Source organism: Pristiophorus japonicus, chromosome 18 (genome assembly GCF_044704955.1).
Source record: "Pristiophorus japonicus isolate sPriJap1 chromosome 18, sPriJap1.hap1, whole genome shotgun sequence".
NCBI lineage: Eukaryota > Metazoa > Chordata > Chondrichthyes > Pristiophoridae > Pristiophorus > Pristiophorus japonicus.
Window position 1 is genome coordinate 5067982 of NC_091994.1, and position 25664 is coordinate 5093645.

A 25664-nucleotide genomic window follows, 5' to 3' on the forward strand; every position below is an offset into this window, starting at 1 on the left:
CCCTCGCCCCTCCCTATCTCTAATCTCCTCCAGCCTCACAACCCCCCCCCCCCCCCCCCCCAAGATGTTCTGTCCTTGAGCATCCCTGATTATAATTGCTCAACCATCGATGGCTGTACCTTCAGCTGCCTGGGCCCCAAGCTCTGGAACTCCCTGCCTAAACGTCTCCGCTTCTCTACCTCTCTTTTCTCCTTTAAGAAGCTCCTTAAAACCCACCTCTTTAACCAAGCTTTTGATCATCTACCGTAATTTCTTCTTATGTGGCTCAGTGTCAAATTTATCTGTTTCGTCTTATAACACTGCTGTGAAGCGCCTTGGGATGTTTTACTACGTTAAAGGCGCTATATAAATAAAAGTTGTTGTTGTTGAAGCTAGATAAACACATGAAGGAATAGAAGGATATGTTGACAGTCCGAGATGAAGAGGGTGGGAGGAGGCTGGTGTGGAGCAAACCGGCACGGAGCAGTTGGGCCTGTTTCTGTGCTGCATATTCTCTGTCATTCTACCCAGAGTTCATTCCGAGCACTGGGACATCGGCAGGGAACAGTGGGACCGAATGGCCTGTTTCTGTGCTGTAGACTCAATGTAAACTTGAGGTTTTCAGCCTTGGAAGGAGACATGAGAGGTGTGATATCACAGAGGTGTACAAGATAGTTCAGGGTATGGAAGAGATAACTCGGGAGTATGTTAAATTAGATTCAGAGAGTAAGGCAAGGCAATACAAGTTCAAAGTAGTAAAAAGACAAAATCAGGACTGATGTCAGGAAGTTCTGAACAAACCAACAACCTGCACCTAACATAGAAAGATGTCCCAATGCTCGGAATGAACACTGGGTAGAATGACACAGAATGTACAGCACAGAAACAGGCCCCACCGCTCCGTGCCGGTGTTTATGCTCCACACCAGCTCCCTCCCACCCCTCTTCATCTCACCCCATCACCATATCCTTCTATTCCCTTCTCCCTCGTGTTTATCAAGCTTCCCCTTAAATACATCTGCGCTATTCGCCTGAACCACTCCCTGTAGCGAGTTCCACATTCTCACCACTCTCTGGGTAAAGAAGTTTCTCCTGAATTCCCCATTGGATTTATTAGTGACTGTCTTATATTGATGGCCCCCAGTTCTGGTCTCCCCCACAAGTAGAAACATCTTCACTACATCTACCCTATCCAACCCTTTCATAATTTTGGGATGGGGGTGAATCGCTGACATTACTTTAGTAATAAGATTCTGCAAGGATGAACTAAGATGGGCTGAATGGCCTTCCTCATCCATAACTATCTTGGCAACTGGCTCGATGGGTCAAGCCACACGTCCAAACATCCAGATATTGCAGAATGGATCCATGCGATTAGTACAGGACTGAGCTTGCTAGCAAACCACTGTAAAGGCCACAGACTGAACATCAACTATTTTCTACCTTGCCTTCTAACATCTGACCTCTGAAAAATTGGGCAAAGGAGACTAAACTCACTCTTAGTTTCCGAATCCAATCATCAGGTTACTGAAAATGAACTGTACAGTGATGCCAGGATGCATAATCCACCAGAACCACAAACACAATTCAAGTGCTTTGCCAACAGGAAATTGGATGCATGCCTAGAAAATGAATTGTTTTCTCTCATTGCTCTCCAGCAGGGCCGCTCAGGAAAGCCCAAGGCTATGCTAGGCCTCATTAAGCTCGGTGACAACACTGTCAAATGCATCTGCCAGTGGACCTTATAACACAAGAGATCCCAACGCAAATCCTTCTGTGTCAATCTATTTTCCTTTTTAGCACCTGAACAGCTGCAAGGGAAGAGAAAAAATAGATAAAACACAGGCAACTGCTCCGTTCAAGGATACAGGCTGATAACAGGATACCTTCACCATGGCCTTGATTGCACATAAGGGCTCAACGCCACAGGAGGGCTGTTGCTTTTGACCAAGGCAGCATTTGACTGAGTATGGCACCAAAGAGCCCGAGCAAATCTGGGGTCAACAGAGGTCAAAGGAAAAGCCTCCAGTGGAGTCGTCGTACCAGACACAAAGGAAGATGGCTGTGGTTGTTGGAGGCCAATCGACATCAGTGCAGGAGTTCCTCAGGGAAGAATCCTTCACCCATCTGTCTTCATCTGCTTCATTTTCCCTCCAATGAAAGGTCAGGATAATTCCACAGTATTCAGCTGTGTTCACAACTGCTTCGAAAACAAAACAGCCTCTGCCAGCCTACAACAGGAATTAGATAACATCCAGGTTTGGACGGACACGTGCCACGTAAGCGCCATGTCAAACAAGATCAAACCATCTACTCCTGACCCCTGCCATCAAAATGTTGGAGGGTCACCGTTGAAAAGAAACTGAACTGGACCAGCCAAAACAACACCATGCACAGGGCAGTGGCTGAGTACTCACCACCAACAATGTTCCCTCTTTTCTTTGGTGTGCGGTCCCTTTAAGTGGCTGTGTGGCCCATTCACATTTCCACGCATGTGCGGTTTCTCAGATATAAAAGCCGGTGAGTGGTCTGCGCGAGGCCTTCAGACCACTGCGGGCCCCACAGCTTAGCGGGAACGCTGACCACCACCAGGAATGGACAATAAACAAGGCCAAGTGTTGCCTCCTGATCCCACAGTCACTCCACCATCGACAAGGTTCAAATCAAGAATGCGATGAAACACTCGACATCACCTCAATTATTGCAGATGCAACACACAAGAAACTCCACCCCCATCCAGAACAAGAGAGCCTGGTGGATGGACAGCTCTGCCACTAGACTCAATGTCTACTCACTCCACCAGTGGCGCACTATGACTGCAGTGTGTACGATCCACGAGATGCACTGCAGCAACTCATCAAGGTTATTTCAACAGTAGCTCCGTCCAATGCAACCTCTCCCAAGGAGAAGGCCAAGAGCGGCAATGTCATGGAAACACCATCACCTTGATCCCCTCCAAATCACACACCATCCTGACTTATATCACCATTCCCTCATCGCAAATGGGTCTATATCCTGGAAATCCCAACCCAACAGCATTGCGGGAGCACCATCACCACAAGCGCAGCAAGGGATCAAAAAGGCTCACCACCAACAATGTTCCCGCTTTTCTTTGGTGTGCGGTCCCTTTAAGTGGCTGCGTGGCCCATTCACATTTCCACGCATGTGCGGTTTCTCAGATATAAAAGCCAGTGAGTGGCCTGCGTGGGACCTCCAGACCACAGCTTTGCGGGAACGGTGACCACCACCAAGGATGGACAATAAACAGGGTCAAGTGTTACCCTGTCCTGAGAACAAGTATCGAAAGAAAAGCACAGAATGCTGATGGATAAAACCCCTCCTTAAACCATCTCACTGGACAGAATTCCTGACTGAAGGAGAATCCCATTAGCTCTGCTGTCCCATACTGGTCTTTGAGGTCCAGCTGCAACAGGAGGCCAACTCAATGGAGCCCTCTCTGGTGGGTCAGAGGGCAAATATGAAAACCGGTGCGGTACCAAGACATTTTGACCAGGAACATCCCAGATTTGATCCCTGAAAGCACAATTACTGGGGTATAGTTCCATGGATAATGGTTGCCCTCGGTATCTCAACCAAGTGATCATTCTTCATAGTGCAACTCAACATGAATCTATATGGGTAGAGCTGCAGAACACTAAAGGGCAAAAATCGTTAGTGGGAGTTGTGTACAGACCTCCAAACAGTAGTAGTGATGTTGGGGAGGGCATCAAACAGGAAATTAGGAGTGCATGCAATAAAGGTGCAGCAGTTATAATGGGTGACTTTAATATGCACATAGATTGGGCTAGCCAAACTGGAAGCAATACGGTGGAGGAGGATTTCCTGGAATGCATAAGGGATGGTTTTCTAGACCAATATGTCGAGGAACCAACTAGGGGGGAGGCCATCTTAGACTGGGTGTTGTGTAATGAGAGAGGATTAATTAGCAATCTCATTGTGCGAGGCCCCTTGGGGAAGAGTGACCATAATATGGTGGAATTCTGCATTAGGATGGAGAATGAAACAGTTAATTCAGAGACCATGGTCCAGAACTTAAAGAAGGGTAACTTTGAAGGTATGAGGCATGAATTGGCTAAGATAGATTGGCTAATGATACTTAAGGGGTTGACTGTGGATGGGCAATGGCAGACATTTAGAGACCGCATGGATGAATTACAACAATTGTACATTCCTGTCTGGCGTAAAAATAAAAAAGGGAAGGTGGCTCAACCGTGGCTATCTAGGGAAATCAGGGATAGTATTAAAGCCAAGGAAATGGCATACAAATTGGCCAGAAATAGCAGCGAACCTGGGGACTGGGAGAAATTTAGAACTCAGCAGAGGAGAACAAAGGGTTTGATTAGGGCAGGGAAAATGGAGTACGAGAAGAAGCTTGCAGGGAACATTAAGGCGGATTGCAAAAGTTTCTATAGGTATGTAAAGAGAAAAAGGTTAGTAAAGACAAACGTAGGTCCCCTGCAGTCAGAATCAGGGGAAGTCATAACGGGGAACAAAGAAATGGCAGACCAATTGAACAAGTACTTTGGTTCAGTATTCACTAAGGAGGACACAAACAACCTTCCGGATATAAAAGGGGTCAGAGGGTCTATTAAGGAGGAGGAACTGAGGGAAATCTTTATTAGTCGGGAAATTGTGTTGGGGAAATTGATGGGATTGAAGGCCGATAAATCCCCAGGGCCTGATGGACTGCATCCCAGAGTACTTAAGGAGGTGGCCTTGGAAATAGCGGATGCATTGACAGTCATTTTCCAACATTCCATTGACTCTGGATCAGTTCCTATCGAGTGGAGGGTAGCCAATGTAACCCCACTTTTCAAAAAAGGAGGGAGAGAGAAAACAGGGAATTATAGACCGGTCAGCCTGACATCGGTAGTGGGTAAAATGATGGAATCAATTATTAAGGATGTCATAGCAGCGCATTTGGAAAATGGTGACATGATAGGTCCAAGTCAGCATGGATTTGTGAAAGGGAGATCATGCTTGACAAATCTTCTGGAATTTTTTGAGGATGTTTCCAATAAAGTGGACAAAGAAGTACCAGTTGATGTGGTATATTTGGACTTTCAGAAGGCTTTCGACAAGGTCCCACACAGGAGATTAATGTGCAAAGTTAAAGCACATGGGATTGGGGGTAGTGTGCTGACGTGGATTGAGAACTGGTTGTCAGACAGGAAACAAAGAGTAGGAGTAAATGGGTACTTTTCGGAATGGCAGGCAGTGACTAGTGGGGTACCGCAGGGTTCTGTGCTGGGGCCCCAGCTGTTTACATTGTACATTAATGATTTAGACGAGGGGATTAAATGTAGTATCTCCAAATTTGCGGATGACACTAAGTTGGGTGGCAGTGTGAGCTACGAGGAGGATGCTATGAGGCTACAGAGTGACTTGGATAGGTTAGGTGAGTGGGCAAATGCGTGGCAGATGAAGTATAATGTGGATAAATGTGAGGTTATCCACTTTGGTGGTAAAAACAGAGAGACAGACTATTATCTGAATGGTGACAGATTAGGAAAAGGGAAGGTGCAACGAGACCTGGGTGTCATGGTACATCAGTCATTGAAGGTTGGCATGCAGGTACAGCAGGCGGTTAAGAAAGCAAATGACATGTTGGCCTTCATAGCGAGGGGATTTGAGTACAGGGGCAGGGAGGTGTTGCTACAGTTGTACAGGGCCTTGGTGAGGCCACACCTGGAGTATTGTGTACAGTTTTGGTCTCCTAACTTGAGGAAGGACATTCTTGCTATTGAGGGAGTGCAGCTAAGATTCACCAGACTGATTCCCAGGATGGTGGGACTGACCTATCAAGAAAGACTGGATCAACTGGGCTTGTATTCACTGGAGTTCAGAAGAGTGAGAGGGGATCTCATAGAAACGTTTAAAATTCTGACGGGTTTGGACAGGTTGGATGCAGGAAGAATGTTCCCAATGTTGGGGAAGTCCAGAACCAGGGGTCACAGTCTAAGGATAAGGGGTAAGCCATTTAGGACCGAGATAAGGAGAAACTTCTTCACCCAGAGAGTGGTGAACCTGTGGAATTCTCTACCACAGAAAGTAGTTGAGGCCAATTCACTAAATATATTCAAAAGGGAGTTAGCAGTTAACAGTGACTGCCCGAGGTCTGTTTGACTGCAGGGCATCACAGCCAGTTCTCGCCGACAAGCCCACACATTCCAGCAGGTGTTACTGCATAACCATGAGCAGAAACTCTGGCTGCTTTTACCCCCCTCTCTGGTTGAGTGGTGTCCCTACCATTGTCCCGAGATCATTCATTCAGTACAGGTTGACAATGGAACCTGGAACCTTTTACTCCACATGATCTTTACCAGATGAGCCATTTTAATAAATATCTTTTACGCCCCATTATGACTCTCTGATACTGCCCATGTATTTTACTGATACTGCTGCAAGTAGGGGTGAATTCCAAGAACTAAACAGAATTTATAAAGCACAACAACAGTTGGGTGCAGATATAAATAAAGGCAGGAAAGTCCTTCGAGATGTTTATGGCTTACCAGGGATTTCTACACAGGATTTGAAATAGAAGCATAGAAACATAGAAAATAGGTGCAGGAGTAGGCCATTCAGCCCTTCTCGCCTGCACCGCCATTCAATGAGTTCATGGCTGAACATGCAACTTCAGTACCCCATTCCTGCTTTCTCGCCATACCCCTTGATCCCCCGAGTAGTAAGGACTACATCTAACTCCTTTTTGAATATATTTAGTGAATTGGCCTCAACAACTTTCTGTGGTAGAGAATTCCACAGGTTCACCACTCTCTGGGTGAAGAAGTTTCTCCTCATCTCGGTCCTAAATGGCTTACCCCTTATCCTTAGACTGTGACCCCTGGTTCTGGACTTCCCCAACATCGGGAACATTCTTCCTGCATCTAACCTGTCTAAACCCGTCAGAATTTTAAACGTTTCTATGAGGTCCCCTCTCATTCTTCTGAACTCCAGTGAATACAAGCCCACAAAGCACAAAGATAAACTGGGACATGTCAGTTGAATGTTTTGAGAAGATGGGAGAAAATGAGAGGGAGCTGTGCTTTGGTAACTGCTACTTGCTCTAAGTTGAAGGTGATATGGAAACAAGGAGCACCTCTTTACAAACCAAACTCTGAATACGTGAACCTTTAGATCGACTGATTCCAGGGGATGGTATTGACATATGGTGGCTTAGAGCACAAGATGAACAAAAGTTGTTCATGATAGAAGTGGCTTCCAAGACAAGTTCCAGGCTTATGCTCAATACAAAAGATTGGACTTAGTGAAACAGTAGTGCATCAAATTCACTGAAAGACGCATGGTTTGGGCGTGTAAGCAGAATGGGCAGCGACAGATCAGTGGAGTTTGCTCTGCCACTCGTGTCGAAGGATGAAAATTGCAAAGACTGCTTGGACAATTAAGGGACTTGAGCACAAAAATCTAGGCTGACAAACTCCAGTGCAGTACTGAGCGAGTGTTGCACTGTCTTTCGGATGACATTAAACCCAGGCTCCGTCTGCTCTCTCAGGTGGATGTAAAAGATCCCATGACACTACTTTGAAGAGGAGCAGGGGAATTATCCCTGGTGTCCTAGCTAATATTTATCCTTCAATCAACATAACAAAAAAACAGATTAGCTGGTCATTATCACATCACTGTCTGTGGGAGCTTGCTTGTGCGCAAATCGGCTGCCGCGTTTCCCACATTACAAAAGTGACTACACTCCAAAAGTACTTCATTGGCTGTAAGGCTCTTTGAAACTTCCAGAAGTCGTTAAAGGTGCTAAATAAATCCAAATCATTCTTTATGGAGGCAGTACATCTCGCACTTAATATATTGATATATTCAACTAATCTAGCAGCAAAGTGCATGCAGCTTCAGCTTGATGGAAGAGTTATAGCTGGATCGTGTACAGTTCATAGAATAGAATCAGAGAATGATTACAGCACAGGAGGTCATTCAGCCCGTCAAGCCCGTGCCAACTCTCTGCAAGAGCATTTCAACTAATCCCACTCCACTGCCCTTTCCCCGTAGCCTTGCAAAATTTTTTCCTTCAGGTATTTATCCAATTCCCTTTTGAAAGCCACTACTGAATCTGCCTCCACCACCCTCTCAGGCAGCGCAGTCCAGATCCGAGCCACTCGCTGCGTAACAAACTTTTTCCTTATGTTATCTTTGGTTCTTTTGCCAATCAGCTTAAATCTGTGTCCTATGGTTCTCGCTCTTAAGCCAACGGGAACAGTTTCTCTCGATCTACTCTGTCCTGATCCCTCATGATTTTGAAAACCTGTGTCAAATCTCCTCTCAACTTTCTCTGCTCGAGGGAGAACAACCCCAGCTTCAGTTGCGTGCAATACTTATTTTTCTGATTCGATCTTTATTGATTTGGGGATACTCACTACCGCTATCGCCCCGTGTTGTCAGAAGGTCTCGAACATAGAATGCTTTATTCTGGCTCAGGAATCAGGACACACCTCAGAATCCAAAGATTGCGGGAATGCTGCCTTGTCCAGAACCATCCTTTGGTTAAACCAAGGCCCAATCAGCACATCCTGACGGCTCAGGTAGATGTGCAAAACCTTGTGGCAGCATTGAGAGGAGCAGGAAGTACTCCCAGAATCCTGGCCAACATTCCTCCCGCAATCAACACCATCACAATGAACTGCTCACTCATTGCGTTGCTGTTTGTGGGATCTTGCTGTGTGCAAAATAGCTGGGCATTCGCTAACACAATAGACAATACACTCCATAGTAATTAATTGTGTGAAGCACTTGAGACATTTCTATAAGGTGTGATATAGAGTTGTGTAAATATGTCATTCTTTAATAAGCAGGGTAGCACTGGGGGAAATGAAAACCAGAGCATGACAGGAAGGGACAGAATGCATAAACATAAAAGTGTATCAGAAAGTGGGGTCAAAGCAGGAAAAAATTGCAAAAAAAACAAATTTAAAAGCTCTTTATCTGAATGCAAGTAGCATTCGTAACAAAATAAATGAGTTGACGGCACAAATGAGTATGATCTGAAAACCATTACAGAGACGTGGTTGCAACGTGACCAGGATTGGGAACTAAATATTAAGGGATATTCGACAATTCAGAAGGACAGACAGAAAGGAAAAGGAGGTGGGGTAGCTGTGTTAATAAAGGTTGAGATCAGTATGTTAGTGAGGAACGATATTCGCTCAGAAGATCAAGATGTTGAATCAGTTTGGGTGGAGATAAGGAATAATAAGGGAAAAAGTCATTGGTGGGTGTAGTCTATAGGTTCCTAACAGCAGCTACACTGTGGACAGAGTATAAATCAAGAAATAATGGAGGATTGTAAAAAAGGAACGGCAATAATCATAGGCGATTGTAACCTTTATATTGATTGGACAAAGCAAATTGTCCAGGGTAGCCTTGAGGAAGTGTTCATAGAATGTATCCGGGATAGTTTCCTTGAATCATACTTTATGGAACCAACCAGGGAGCAGGCTATCTTAGATCTGGTACTGTGTAATGAGACAGGATTAATAAATGATTTCCTAGTAAAGGATCCTCTTGGAATGGGTGACCATAACATGGTTGAATTTCAAATTCAGTTGGAGGGTGAGAAAGTTGGATCTATAACTAGTGTCCTAAGCTTAAATAAAGGAGACTACAAAGGTATGAAGGCAGAGTGGATTGGGAAAATAGATTCAAGTGTGGGATGGTTGATGAGCAGTGGCAGACATTTAAGGAGATATTTCATAACTCGCAACAAAAGTATGTCCCAATGAAAAGGAAAGACCAAGAGAAGGGATAACCATCCGTGGCTAACTAAGGAAATAAGGGAGGGTGTGAAATTGAAAACAAGGGCATACAAAGTGGCCAAGACTAGTGGGAGGCCAGAGGATTGGGAAACTTTTAAAAGCCAACAAAGAATGACTAAAAAAATGATAGAGAGGGAAGATAGATTATGAAAGTAAACTAACATGAAATATAAAAACAGAGAGTAAGAGTTTCTTACATAAAAAGGAAAAGAGTGGCTAAAGTAAATGTTGGTCCTCTGGAGGATGAGACTGGGGAATAATGGGGAACAGGAAAATGGCAGAGACATTGAACAAATATTTTGTATCGGTCTTCACGGTAGAAGACACTGAAAGCATCCCAATAGTGGATAGTCAAGGGGCTATAGGGGGGGAGGAACTTAACACAATCACTAAGGAGGTGGTACTCAGTAAGATAATGGGACTAAAGGCAGATAAATCCCCTGGACCTGATGGCTTGCATCCTAGGATCTTGAGAAGTAGTGGCAGGGATTGTGGATGCATTGGTTATAATTTACCAAAATTCCCTGGATTCTGGGGAGGTCCCAGCAGATTGAAAAACTGCAAATGTAACGCCCTTAGTTAAAAAAGGAGGCAGACAAAAAGCAGGAAACTACCAGTTGGCCTAACATCTGTGGTTGGGAAAATGTTGGAGTCCATTATTAAAGAAGCAGTAATAGGACATTTGGAAAAGCAAAATTCGGTCAGGCAGAGTCAGCATGGATTTATGAAGGGGAAGTGATGTTTGACAAATTTGCTGGAGTTCTTTGAGGATGTAACGAACAGGGTGGATAAAGGGGAACCAGTGGATGTGGTGTATTTGGACTTCCAGAAGGCATTTGGCAAGGTGCCACATAAAAGGTTACTGCAGAAGATAAAAGTTCAGAGGGTTGGGGGTAATATATTAGCATGGATAGAGGATTGACGAACTCACAGAAAACAGAATCGGGATAAATGAGTCATTTTCCAGTTGGCAAACAGTAACTATTGGAGTGCTGCAGGGATCGGTGCTGGGGCCTCAACTATTTACAATCTATATTAATGACTTGGATGAAGGGACCGAGTGTAATGTAGCCAAGTTTGTTGATGATACAAAGATGGGTGGGAGAGCAAATTGTGAGGAGGAAACAAGAAATTTCCAAAGGGATATAGACAGACTAAGTGAGTGGGCAAACATTTGGCAGATGGAGTAGAATGTGGGAAAATATGAGGTTATCCACTTTGGCAGTAAAAATAGAAAAGCAAATTATAATTTAAATGGAGAAAAATTGCAAAGTGCTGCAGTACAGAGGGACCAGGGGGTCCTGGTGCACGAAACACAAGAAGTTAGTGTGCAGGTACAGCAAGTGATCAGGAAGGCAAATGGAATGTTGGCCTTTATTGCAAGTGGGATAGAGTATAAAAGCAGAGAAGTCATGCTCCAACTGTACAGGGTATTGGTGAGGCCACACCTGGAGTACTGCATACAGTTTTGGTCTCTGTATTTAAGGAAGGATATACTTGTATTGGAGGCTGTTCAGAGAAGGTTCACAAGCTTGATTCCAGAGATTAGGGGGTTGACTTATGAAGGTAGGTTGGGCCTATACTTCGAAACATACAAGATAATGAGGGGGCTCGACAAGGTGGATAGAGAGAGGATATTTCCACTCATAGGGGAAACTAAAATTAGGGGACATAGTCTCAGAATAAGGGGCCGCCCATTTAAAACTGAGATGAGGAGGAATTTCTTCTCTGAGGGTTGTAAATCTGTGGAATTCTCTGTCATAGAGAGCTTGGAGGCTGGGTCATTGAATATGTTTACGGCAGAGATAGACAGATTTTTGAGCAATAAGAGAATAAAGGGTTATGGGAAGCGGGCAGGGAAGTGGAACTGAGTCCATGATCAGATCAGCCATGATCTTATTGAATGGCGGAACAGGCTCGAGGGGCCAAATGGCCGACTCCTGCTCCTATTTTTGTGTTCTTCTGAGCCGGTTTCCCAATGTGGAGAATTAGGAGATAAAAGGCAACGTGGGCTGGATATCCCGCGTTGCTGGATACGTTCTGCACAGGATTTAATTTGGGCCAATGTTCACTTCTCCTGAAGGCATTGACTTCCGTACCAGTCAATGTCCGGTACTTCACCTTAATGACCATCTGTGAGCCACGACAGCGAGGGTCAGCAGGATATTCGACCTCAAACAGCATCGCAGACCAGCCCGATTCGGTCTTCAGCCAGCATGCATGCAAGTGCACTGTGCAGCAGGGTCGCTGGATGGCGATCCAGAGCAGGAACCCGGGGTGAATTCAACGAATCAAACTCTGGGCCGCTCTGGCGAGTGCAGCTTAGTGCTGCACCAGCTGCTGAATTCCATTCACTTACGCAATCGGGCTGTCTGTCGCTTTAACAATTAGACTGAAAGAAAAAAAACCAGCATGCTGTGACTGGCACTTTACACTGAATCCCATTTGCACTGTGCTTCCAAAAAATGTAGAATTTACTAAATCTTCCTGCAGCAAAAAGGGTTAACGCTGCTGACTCATACATCAAACCTGAGAGCTGCAGGTTTGTGAAGAGCAGAAGAGGCACTTGTTTCGGTCTATGAATAGCTTTATGTTCAAGTTTCAGATTTCTATAAAAGAGCCTGATAGGATTTTAATAAAAGAACAGAAAGCCAGGTCAGTCCATCTGTTTCAATCAGTGTAGGGCCACTGGCGAATGCCTCTTACGCATGTATCTCCATGGTGCTGTGGCACTCAGTCTGACTCAGCCGCTCCATCACTGCACAATTGCACCTCATTCCAAATTCACCTTTCCCAATTCTTAGTCACAGCTTTGTGAGCACACTTAAAATCAGCAGAGGCACGCAGGAGGCAGTGACGGGAAACAATGTCAGCGCACCGTCAAACCTGGCACTGTCCCGGGGGGGTGGGGGGAACCAGTTGTTTGATAAGTAAATTGCTGAAAAAACATGGAGAAAAACATGCTCAAACAGTTGGAAGTGACGCTACATAAGGAGCTAGTCTGACCATTTAGTACGTCGTTTAAATTTACATTTTCCAATTGGTAGATATAACTGGGGGATGGGGAGGAAGAGGGGGGCTGGAAACAGCTGGAGCAACAATGGATTTCTCATCAATTTGATCTCGGTCGTTGCTGGGAGTGCAGTCACTGAGAAAGTGTTTGGAATGAGTCAGCCCTTTAAGCCTGGTGCAAGGTCCAATACCACCAGTTCTGCAAGTGACTGTTAACTTTTTAATAAGACACCGGAGATTCTCTCTGGGATGGGGCCCTACAAGAGGGGCTCCGTTGATGATTCAGAGATGTAACTTCAGTGTCCGATCAGGACGACTGCATGTTCCGGCCCCGGTGTGTGCCAAGTTTGGTGATCTCAGCAGTCAGGGTCCCACGATTTGTCACAGCGTTGCTGGGTTTGGGGGAAGGGCATAAAAACCAGCCAGTGTTCGTGGCAGCTACCCGGTGACACCTACCCAGTGACACCTGGTGAAAGTGCACATTAGCGGGCGTGAAGTTGAGGGCTGGGTCAAGCTCGGCGGTGATGCCCTAACACAGCTGAATATCAAGATTCAGAGATGAATAATGGATACAGAGGCAAGATCCTAGAGGGCAGTTGCTGTACATGGAACCAGGAGATGGGAAGTACGATGTGAATCTTCGCCGGCAGTATTCTATGCTGATAGTATTCTATGCCGATAGTTTGAATTGATAACAGTTGCAACAACTGGTAGAAACATGGAGGAGGTCTGGATTCTGTGGCAGGAATGCGGCAGCCAATTTGCACAGCAAGGTCCCACAAGCAGCAATGTGATAACGACCAGATAATTTGTTTTTTTAGTGACGTTGTTTGAGGGATAAATATTGGCCAAGACACCAGGGATAACTCTCCTGCTCCTCTTCAAATAGTGCCAGGGAATCTTTTACATCAACTTGAGGGGGCAGATGGGGCCTCAGTTTAATGTTTCATCTGAAGACAGCACCTCTGACAGTGCAGCACTCCCTCAGTATTGCACTGTATCCTAGAGACTGGGAGTATTTTTCATTTTTTTTAGTAATGCCGACCATTTTCTTGAAAGAATCCGAATCCCAAGCTACAGCACTGGGAGAGTCAGCCTAGATTATAAAACAGACTTGCATTTATGCAGAGCTTTATCACATCCCTCAAACATCTCAAAGCACCTCACCTAATTACTTTGAAATGTAATGACTGTTAGGTAGTCAAACACACCAGCCATTCTGCACACAGGAGGATCTCACAAATAGCAATACAATGAATAATGTTGGCCAGGACATGCAGAACTTCCTGCTCCTTGTGCCGTGGGATCTTTAACATCCACCTGAACTGACGGAGTAGAGCACCCCCTCAGTACAGATTAGATCAAAAGCAAGAATGCTACTAACTGAGCCATGTCCCCAGTTAGCTAAACTGCATGGATCAGGATCACATGCTCGACTGCGGGTCGGTGCGGAGTTAACTATTCTCAGCCTGAGTGGTATTAGGGTGCCGAGTCGGCTAACCGATCCTGGCACAGGGAAACTTGCAGAGGGCTTCTGCTCCCGACCTGGTAATCAGCAACTCCGACCAGAAGATACAGGCGCAAAAAATCATTACAAAGGCTAATGGAATATTGGCCCTTTATCTCAAAAGGCCTGCAATACAAAGTGGTGGAAGTTATGTTAGAGAGCTCTGGTTAGACCTCATCTGGAGTAACTGCATCCAATCCTGGGCCCCGCCCCTCGGGGAGGGTATATCGGCCTCGGAGGGGGAGCAGCGCAGATTCACCAGGGTGATACCGGGGCTGAATGGGGTTAAATCCCGAGGACAGGTTGCACAGACTGGGCTTGTTTTTCCTCGAGTGTAGAAGATTAAGGGGAGATCTGATCGAGGTGTTTAAGATGATTAAAGGAGTTGATGGGGTATGTCCTCTGGTGGGGGGAGTCCAGAACAAGGGGCAGGACCTTAAAATTAGAGCCAGGCCGTTCAGGGTGATGTCAGGAAGCACTTCTTCACACAAAGGGCAGTGGGAATCGGGAACTCTCTCCCCCAAAAGCTGTTGTGGCTGACAATTTCAAAACTGAGATTGATAAGATTTTTGTTGAGTGAGGGTATTAAGGGTTACAAAACCAAGGCAAGGAGATGGAGTTAAGATACAACCAGCCATGATCTAAGTGAACGGCGGAACAGGCTCGAGGGGCTGAATGGCCTGCTCCTATGTTTCTAAGAGTAGGTTGCTATGATGTAATGATCCTTTCTCCCCCATCCTTGGCCCCTGGTCAAATAACCTGCCAATACTCAAGCTGAAGGCTCCGGCATGAATAATAGCCAGTTGGGTGCAGTCCCAAGGAGTGTCTGTGGAATTATACCGAGCAATGAGTCAATGGCTTCAGAAAGGGAAGGGAAAGGAGAAAATTGGCATCTGCACAACTGGCTTCAAAGATCCAGACAAATATACACAGCAAGATTCCAAAGACTTACCCCTTGGTTTCCTTCAAAGCGAATCCCAGGCTGGGAGGAAAGATTGCCCTAGAGAGAGAATGGAAAAACAGTTAAGCATTTCAGTACTGGATACACAATGACTTGCAACACTTCTTGGGAGGCATCAACTTCTGAACAGGGCACTGCCACAGTGTACGGCAGCACGAAGTACCTGCCGCACCAGAAGTCTCCGGTTCAATCCCCAGCCGGTGCCAAGTGAGGTAACGATTGGGATGCTACAGTTGTCCTGTGTGAAAGTGCACTAGGGTGGGGCAGAAGGAAGTCATCCAGAGCACCCATTCCTGACCTTCAATAGAATGCATGTGTGCACAAAAGGCGAGATCAGAATCAGCTTGGCTATAATGCTGCCCCACTGTTCCATATTCTGCTGATCATATATAGAATCTTACAGCACAGAAGGCGGCCATTTGGCCCATCGCGCCTGTGCCGGCTCTTTGAAAGAGCGATCCAATCAATTGCACTCCAGTGCTTTTACCCCACAGCCCTGCACATTTTCCTTTTTCAAGTAAATATCTAATTCCCTGTTTGAAAGTTACTACTGAATCTGCTCCCACTGCCCTTTTAAGCAGCGCATTGCCAATCACAACAACTCGCTGCGTAAAAACATTCTCATCTCCCCCTCGGCTTCTTTTGCCAATTATCTTCTTTCTGTGTCCTCTGGTTACCGACCCTCCCGCCAGTTTCTCCCTAACGACTATCAAAACCCTTCATATAAATATTGGATACTTGGCGAAGCTGCTGAAAGGTGCTCCCTCCCCCCACCGGCTGGGAACAGAACCTCAGCCCCTTCAGTAGACGGAAAGGGGCAGAGGGAACATTAGCAACAAAAGGTAGCTGGGGAGCAGGGGATACGTTACAAAGGAGGATTGCCCAGGTGAATGTCTCAGGGGTTGAGTGGGTCAGCACTGCTACGTAGGTTGGCGTTCCAACACTGTGTTTGAACGCAGGTCACAGCCACGCTCTCCAAAATGTCAGAGTGGGTGGAAGCTGTTGCAAAGCCAATTACAAATACTATTGGCCAAGCACTTGATCACCGCTCTCGTTTGGGGAACAAGTCAGGATGTGTAACAGGAAATGTAGCAATTCATTGTAGCAACAGTAAGGAGGGACATCACTCAGTCAAGGTTTATGAACCTTACACTTTGAAACCATCACAGACCACAGTCAATATTTGACCTCCAGCTGGGCCAACTCAATACTAGATGCTATGAATGGTTGCGGTGGTAAAGAGATTAACTTGGCAATGCTAAACCTCTCCTGGTGGCTCAAAATAATGAAGAATTTCAGTAACTAAGCCACAGACCAGTTCAAACACTGGTCTTAATTCTGCCAGATTGGTGGTACGTATACTACAATAGGCCTCAGTGCCCGGTCGGTGAGAATAGGAACATTACACAGAATTTCACAGCACAGAACAGGCTATTCGGCCGAACAGATCTATGCTCCACGTGAGCCTCTTCCCACCTTACTTCATCTCACCCTATTCCTTTCTCCCTCATGTGTTTATCCAGCTTCCCCTTAAAGGCGTCTATGCGATTTGCCTCAACCACTCCGTGTAGCAAGTTCCACATTTTCATCGCGCTCTCACGTGAAGAAGTTTTTCCCGAATTCCCTGTTGTATTTATTAGTGACTATCTTATATTTTTGGAAACATCGGCCCTGAAACTAATGCAAAGGCAGGATCCGAGCCCAGGGGTTTGGGGAGGGGGTTAATGCACGGAACCCGGAAGTAAAGCCAACAGGTCGTATTCTGCGATTTCAGATCAATTGAGGCAATAAATTGCGACCTCTGGGTTTTGTGTCTCCAAGGTGCGCAGCGGGTGTGATGCACACACGAGGCAATCGGAGGTCCACCATTTAAAGGGCCAATACGGGAACTGAATTTTGAGGAGCCAGGTAGGTGTCCAGAATGATTCACAAAGAGCAACTGCAACACCCAGATTTAATGATATTTCCCTGGAATTATTTGTGGGCGCAGTCAGAAAAGAAGGGACAGACTTTTCCCCAGCAATGGGAGGAAGAATCTTGCAGCTGTAACCAAGGCGTGGTTAGAGGTGACTGAGCAGTAGGAGCATTGAACCTGGGTCTTGGGTACAGTGCTGGAAGCTGTGTAATGACCTAACCAAATCAGGAAAGAAAAGTACATTTGCTGATTCATCTACATCATGTGGTGTAGACCCCACCTTCCACTCTGCCTTGCCGAGCGTTGTCCATCACGTCACTCCTCACACACACTTAAGTTCCAGCAACACCCATCCTTCACCTTCTATGCCCTTGCTCCCCCTGTACCCTCCCCACCGCTGCCACTAGCCCCAACCCTTATCAAATGTAGTGCATCTGGCTCAGTCACCCTCACTGAATGCGCGGCATCCACTGGGTCAATGTGTATCTTTGTTCACCCCTTGTTGGAGAAAAGAGTGCAAAATACAAGAGGCAGAGGACTGGAGATGGGCCACCACAAATTGCACAGCTCACAATAGGAGGACGACGCTCTGAAGGTAAGTGGCACTTCTGTGTCCCTCCCAATCGGAGATGGAGAGACTGGGAGCTCACAGATGGCTGGTGACAGAATTAATATCTGTGACACACATGCTGACTTTATTTCATCAATGACTGAACTATAGAAGGCCAAGTATGGTGACTGTCAAGATCGTTACTTTGGCACAACTAATTCATGTCCTTTCCTTGTGTCTTTCATGCGTACAACATATGTCAATGGAGTCTACCCCCTAAACAGGATGACAGATACCTTACCCGTGGTCTTGGAACACATCACTGATCTTCACCAAGCTGGTCTGCAGCAGAGTGTGGGAGGAGTGATGTGGCACTGGCCCAGGAGGGGGATGATGGCGAAAGGCGACATGGAAGTGGGAACTCCACTTCTCACCTGTTGCCCCCCCAACATGCTGTCTCGTCTCCCAATGGTCAAGTCTGCCGTTGAACAGGTTCCAAATGGAGCAGTCTTTGGCGGGGCCTTCAGGGGCTCCACAACCCAGACAGCATCGGCCAATAGCATCTCACCAGTCAGGGCGGGGATCTGAGCTGCCTGCCTCGACCTCTGCTGAAGCCACACTGGTTTCACCACGTAGGAGCAGTAGGAAACGCAAGTTAAAGCAATTGTAATTCACCATGGGTATGCACATGGCTGTTTGACATGTTGTCATTAAGTTTCCTTGTTTTAGAATGCCACATAAAATGTATTGATTTGCACCACTTCCATGTCTTGCCCATTATTGCACCCAGAGTGCCAACTTGCTCTTTCACTGGTTTCATGGTGGGACCCATTGGGGGGGGGGGGGGGGATGCATGGCTGAAGGACTGTTTAGTGGGAAGGGGGGTGGGGGGTGGGGGTGCTGGTGGCTCTCATTTGATATTTGTTTCAGTCGCAATAATGAATTGAATTTTCTAGCTATGAGGGAATCCCTGGCACCGATGTACAGGGCTGGTCTGGCGATGGGTGCCCCATCTTCAGACCCCTCCTCCTCAATGTTCTCCTCATCCGAAGACGCCTGAAGAGCACCTTCATCCTCCTCCACCTGTAATTCGCTCGGCTGCACAATGTGGTGCAGGGCCAGAGGGAACTGACAAAACAGCAAGAACTGAGCCTTTATTGAGATTGGGCAATCTGAAGATTAAAAATCCAATGAGCTGCACCTGAAACTCTCCTCCTTTCCACTGGTGAGTTCCCCAAGCCCTGGGAAACCCAGTCTAGAGGTGCTAAATCCATATCAAAGTTAAATTCATTTCAAAAGCCCCCCATTTGCCTTTAAGATTAAATGGTGTCTTCATTGCCCACCCGCCTCCGTTAATGATGGCGCCGACTCCAGCGGGCAGCCAAACGTGCCGCAGGTAAACCCGGACGTCAGCGCATTGGACCCGGGTTGCCATCGCGCTTCATTTTTCTCCCGATTGTAAGTACACACCTGACCCCAACCCACTCGTTCTTGCCTGTTAAGTCCCCCCCAACCTCTCATCTACCCTATCGAACCCCTTCAAATTTAGCAACCTCTATCAGTTCACCTCCCAGTCTTTTTATGAAATCAGCCCGACATAACAATGAGGCCATTCAGCTCTTCGAACCTGTTCCACCATTTAATTAGGTCACGGCTGATTCAAATCTCAACTCCATCTACCCGCCTTGGTTCTGTAACCCTTGATAACCTTACCTAATAAATATAATATCTAACAATCTCAGTTTTGACATTTTCAATTGACCCCCGGCCTCAACAGCTTTTTGGGGGAGAGAGTTCCCGATTCCCACTGCCCTTTGTGTGAAAAAGTGCTCCCTGACATCACCCTGAACGGCCGGGCTCTAATTTTAAGGTTATTCCCCCTTGTTCTGGACTCCCCCCACCAGAGGACATAGTTTCTCTCGATCTATCCTATTAATCATCTTAAACACTTCGATTAGGTCATCCCTTAATCTTCTATTCTCAGGAGAATTCAACCTGTCTTCAGAATTTAACCCTTTCAGCACATATTATTGTGAATCTGCATTGCATCCTCTCCAAGGCCAATATATCCTTCCTAAGGTGTGCTGCCCAGAACTGAACACACTTACTCCAGATACAGTCCAACCAGAGCTTTATACAACAGTATCGCTTCCTCTCCTCTGTATCCCAGCCCTCGAGATAAAGACCAACATTCCATCAGCCTTTATGATTGATTGTACCTGTGCAGCAGCTTTCAGTGATTTCTGTACACGGACCCCTAAATCTCTCGGCTCCTCCAGTTCCCAGCTTCTCACCATTTAGAAAATACTCTGATCAATCTTTCTTAAGACCAAAAGAAGATGACCTCACTTCAATCCTTGACTTTATAAACAGATGCATAGAGTACAAAGCAAGGTAAGTTATGTTAAACCTTTATAAAACACTGGATCGGCCCAATGCTGGGGTACTGTGGCCAATTCTGGATACCACCTCAGGAAAGGTATCAAGATCTTGGAGAGAGCACCAAATGGTACCAGGGATGCAAGACTTCAGTTTTGTGAAGCGACTGCAGAAGCTGGGATTGTTCAAAATCATGAAAGGTTTAGATATGAGTAAATAAGGAGAAACTGGTTCCAGTGGCAGAAGGATCGGTAACCAGAGGACAAATATTTAAAATAACCAGAGGGGAGATGAGCAGAATTTATTTTACGCAGCGAATGATGATGATCTGGAACGCGCTGCCTGAAAGGACGGGGCAAGCAGATTCAATAGTAACTTTCAAAAAAGGATTGGGTAAATATTTAAAAGGGAAAATGTTGAAGGGTTACAGGGAAAGAGCAGGGGAATGGAACTAATTAGATCACTCTTTCACAGAGCCGGCACAGGTACGATGGGCCGAATGGCCTCCAGTGCTGTATGATTCTGCGCTTCCACGATGAGCTGAGAGCCCCCCACATGATCACTATCCTGAGATCCGTGCTGGAAAGTGTGTGTGGTGGCAAAGTGAGGAGAGGAATTAGGCTCAGGTGTGATGACACCCCTATAGTCGAATAGCCTACTATCACAGGGAGCGGGGTCACCTAACATCCAATCCACCAATATCACCTCCACATGATCACCAAGAGGAGCGCAACAGCAGCCAGCATTAGTTCCTTTGGATTGTCCATCTAATGCAAGTGTGATCAGGAACTAGCAGGTTTGCTCCAACCCCATGGCCTCACACGTTAGTCCTCCAAAGTAAGGTGCCACCACATACTTGGTAACTCCTCACAACTGTATGTTTTCAATTTATACCGTACCTATTTTTGTAAAGATCGAAACCCTAACAGAAGTGTCAGTTATAAACAACTACCACTGAAAATGTTCTAAGTCTATAAATGAAACCGAAATACTCAACCGGAGAAACAGTAACAGACAAGTTCTGGCCATCTGTGATACGGTCGGGTTCGACTGAAGGAATGAAAGCATGCTATTAGTATGCAGTGATGCCACTTGAACAATCAGCGGGTCTCCTAGTCCGTTCGAACAGCCATTCATTCTCATTGCACAAAGACACTTGTAGTGACAGGCATGGGATGGAGGGAGTGTGTTGAGCTCCGTAGTGTTCCTTGAACAAAACAGCTCGAGTCCCAACAAATAAAACATTTCTTTTAGCTGTGATAACAAATTCTTGCTGTAATTGTAGTGTTGCGCTTTGGATGGAAATGGTATTCTCGGGGCCAGGGCTTGCTCAGCAAGAACTCAACCATAACGTGCGAGACATTGAGCAGATAGTGAGTCAGGAAGGAGTACAGGCGAGCCCTGGCTTGCATGGACTACATTTTTAAGCAGATACATCCATCATGTCAGATAGCTAAAGGATTAATTCACAAGCTGGGACAGTGTCAAGAATTTGGAGTAACTTGTAATACAAGTCGAAAATGCTACCTATCCAAGAGGGCAGTGAAAGTGGAAAAATATATACAAATACATCGTCACATAACAGTGAGGGATTTTTTTTTTAAAAACTTGCTGCCAGTTTTCCTGATCCCATTCTGCCTCAAAGGTATTGGCTCCTTGCTGGGGTATGTGTTCCACAGGTGCCAATCGCACTTCTGCACCATGACCAGGCGGCCATCCATCACACCGGAGCCAAGACGGAACACTGGCAGCATATCTGACTGTGGAGTCACAACTACATCCAGTCCAATCCCTGATCAATGTTCACACATGCACACACACACCTCCCAGGTGGGACCACTGGATAGCCAGTGGGAAACCTAGAATCAAGTTTACTCTCCATTGTTCAGGGAGCTGAGATCAACAGAGTTGCTAAGTGTTTCCCTGTTGAGATCACCGAACAACACAAACAACTGTCATGTGTACAGTGCCTTTAATGTAGGAAAAAGGTTCCAAAGCACTTCACACAAGTGTAATCAGACAGAAATTGACACAAAGCCAAATGAGGAGATCGGATCACCGTTAGACCTTTGCATTGTTAGCCCTCTCCACCTCATGTTACCAGCTGCGGGAATTGATAGCTGCCTGCCATTGCTCACTATTTATGCTCAAACGTGAAGCCGGTTTGCTCGAGGTACCAGACAGTATCTGGTGTCCATGGAACCTGTCCTCCAGCGAGAATCAGAGTCTTCAGGAGAGGATGGTGAGAGGAGAAAGTTGGCAAAAATAAACCTAAATCAGTACAGGGCGAACAACCTTCCTTCTTGCATGGTCACACCTTCTAACTGCAGAACTTGCACCTCTCTTCATTCTTGCCGTAACCTATCCACTTCCTGATTTTATTTGACTTCTTTGTAATCTTGGCACTGTCCTGCATTAGGTAACAAGGCTGTCATCCAGTCGGGAGCTTGGGATAAACAATCACAAGAAACAAAAGCTCAAACAACACCGATCTTGAGAGCCAATCGGGGCGTAACATAAGAATTAGGAGGAGTTGGCCATACGGCCCCTCAAGCCTGCTCCGCCATCCAGTAAGATCATGGCTGATCTTCTACCCCAACTCCACTTCCCTGCACTGTCCCCGTATCCCTGGATTCCCTTAATATCCAAAAATCTATCAATCTCGGTCTTGCATATACTCAACAACTGAGCCTCCACAGCCCTCTGGAGTAGGGAATTCCAAAGATTCACCACCCTCTGAGTGAAGAAATTTCTCCTCATCTCAGTCCTAAATGGCCGACCCCTTATCCTGAGACTGTGTCCCCTGGTTCTAGACCCCTCAGCCAGGGGATACATCCTCCCTGCATCTACCCTGTCAAGCCCTGTAAGAATTTTGTATGTTTCAACGAGATCACCTCTCATTCTTCTAAACTCTAGAGAATATAGGCCTAGTCTACTCAATCTCTCCTCATAGGACAATCCCCCCCCCATTTGCCCTGTCAAAGGCAGGAGTACCGAGACCAGTTATAGCATCGACAGGGATGAGGGCTAACTCATCGGTATCATTTAGCCTTCTCGTTTCACAGTTACTAAATTTACAAAAGTTATGTTTTTTAAGAAGTTGAGAATGCAGATAGCAACAGTACGGCCGAGATGCTGTGAGTGGGGAACTCAGTACAGTGCGAGAACCCCAGTAACGCAGCAGGTTATTTGCTGCGACTGATTTACAGGCCCGTTAGTTACAGTATACATCGGGGGATCCTTCAAAGGCATCATGGACAGTTAGAAAATGAAATGTGCAAGGAGTCAGCAGCTGAGCCGAGCGTGAAATACGAGGCACAGCGAGAGGAAGGAGCGGAGAACATTTACACAACCATGGTAACCGGACGTGGGTAGCAGAAGGAAAGCGTGTCGCTTGTACGTCAAGTAAGAGTCACTTCTGAGACCTGTTATAGGTGAGGTGATGAAAACCAAAGGAAACGTCCACTGGAGACAGAATCGAGGGCTTTAGGCAGCATTATGATGCCCAGAGATACTGAGAGAGAGCTACCAGAGAGTAGGACTAAGCCACACAGACCAGACTCCCAAGTCTGTCCTGAGTTAGTCCTCATCAATTCCGATACTATAACTGGCCTCAGTGCTCCTGGCTTACACGGGGCAAAATCAGCCAGGTTACCCTCTCCCCCTCACTTTCCAGTGCTTGGATAGGCCCGCTGTGGAGCCTCCTACATCAAAACTGTGAGCACCAGTGAAACCGTACCCATGAGTCAGTGCCATCAGGAGGATATGGGATTAAAACCACCACAGCAGCAGCTGAGGGTCCCAAATGTCACCGGTGCGGACGCCTAAGGGAGGTGGAGAGGACGAGGGAGGGAGGAGAGGACGGGGGGGGGGGGAGGAGAGGACGAGGGGGGGGGGGGGGGGGAGAGGACGAGGGGGGGGGAGGAGAGGACGAGGGGGGGGAGGAGAGGACGAGGGGGGGGGAGGAGAGGACGAGGGGGGGGGAGGAGAGGACGAGGGGGGGGGAGGAGAGGACGAGGGGGGGGAGGAGAGGACGAGGGGGGGAGGAGAGGACGAGGGGGGGGAGGAGAGGACGAGGGGGGGGAGGAGAGGACGAGGGGGGGAGGAGAGGACGAGGGGGGGGAGGAGAGGACGAGGGGGGGGAGGAGAGGACGAGGGGGGGGGAGGAGAGGACGAGGGGGGGGAGGAGAGGACGAGGGGGGGGAGGGAGAGGACGGGGGGGGGAGGGAGAGGACGAGGGGGGGGAGGGAGAGGACGAGGGGGGGGAGGGAGAGGACGAGGGGGGGGAGGGAGAGGACGAGGGGGGGGGAGGGAGAGGACGAGGGGGGGGGAGGGAGAGGACGAGGGGGGGGGAGGGAGAGGACGAGGGGGGGGGAGGGAGAGGACGAGGGGGGGGAGGGAGAGGACGAGGGGGGGGAGGGAGAGGACGAGGGGGGGGAGGGAGAGGACGGGGGGGGGAGGGAGAGGACGGGGGGGGGAGGGAGAGGACGGGGGGGGGGGGAGGAGAGGAGGGGGGGGGGGGGAAGAGAGGACGGGGGGGGGGGGAAGAGAGGACGGGAGGGGGGGAAAGAGAGGACGGGGGGGGGGGAAAGAGAGGACGGGGGGGGGAAAAGAGAGGACGGGGGGGGAAAAGAGAGGACGGGGGGGGAAAAGAGAGGACGGGGGGGGAAAAGAGAGGACGGGGGGGGGGGGGAAAGAGAGGACGGGGGGGGGGGGGAAAGAGAGGACGGGGGGGGGGGGAAAGAGAGGACGGGGGGGGGGGAAAGAGAGGACGGGGGGGGGGGAAAGAGAGGACGGGGGGGGGGGAAAGAGAGGACGGGGGGGGGGGAAAGAGAGGACGGGGGGGGGGAAAGAGAGGACGGGGGGGGGGGGCGGGGGAGAGGGGGGGAGAGAGGACGAGGGGGGTGGGGGGGGAGAGGACGAGGGGGGGGAGAGGACGGGGGGGGGGGGGGAGAGGACGGGGGGGGGGGGGAGAGGACGGGGGGGGGGGGAGAGGACGGGGGGGGGGGGGGGGGGAGAGGACGGGGGGGGGGGGGAGAGGACGGGGGGGGGGGGGGGAGAGGACGGGGGGGGGGGGGGGAGAGGACGGGGGGGGGGGGGGGGGAGAGGACGGGGGGGGGGGGGGGAGAGGACGGGGGGGGGGGGGGAGAGGACGGGGGGGGGGGGGGGAAGAGGACGGGGGGGGGGGGGGAGAGGACGGGGGGGGGGGGGGGAGAGGACGGGGGGGGGGGGGGGGGAGAGGACGGGGGGGGGGGGGGGAGAGGACGGGGGGGGGGGGGAGAGGACGGGGGGGGGGGGGAGAGAGGACGGGGGGGGGGTGGGAGAGAGGACGGGGGGGGGGTGGGAGAGAGGACGGGGGGGGGGGGTGGGGAGAGGACGGGGGGGGGGGGTGGGGAGAGGACGGGGGGGGGGGGTGGGGAGAGGACGGGGGGGGGGGGAGAGAGGACGGGGGGAGGACGGGGGGGGGTGGGGGGGGGTGGGGGGAGGACGGGGGGGAGGACGGGGAAGAGGACGAGGGGGGGGGGGAAGAGGACGGGGGGGGGGAGGAGAGGACGAGGGGGG

The 25664-nt window shown here is 48.4% G+C and overlaps 1 protein-coding gene across 1 annotated transcript in view; it reads right to left on the reverse strand.

Annotated features, from left to right (window-relative positions):
• ell (elongation factor RNA polymerase II) overlaps positions 1-25664 on the reverse strand; it is a 149566-nt gene that overhangs the window by 93821 nt on the left and 30081 nt on the right. Inside the window, exon 2 of the mRNA XM_070859581.1 lies at positions 15250-15297. Coding sequence (XP_070715682.1) covers positions 15250-15297 — 48 coding nt within the window. The remainder of the gene's footprint in view (positions 1-15249; positions 15298-25664) is intronic.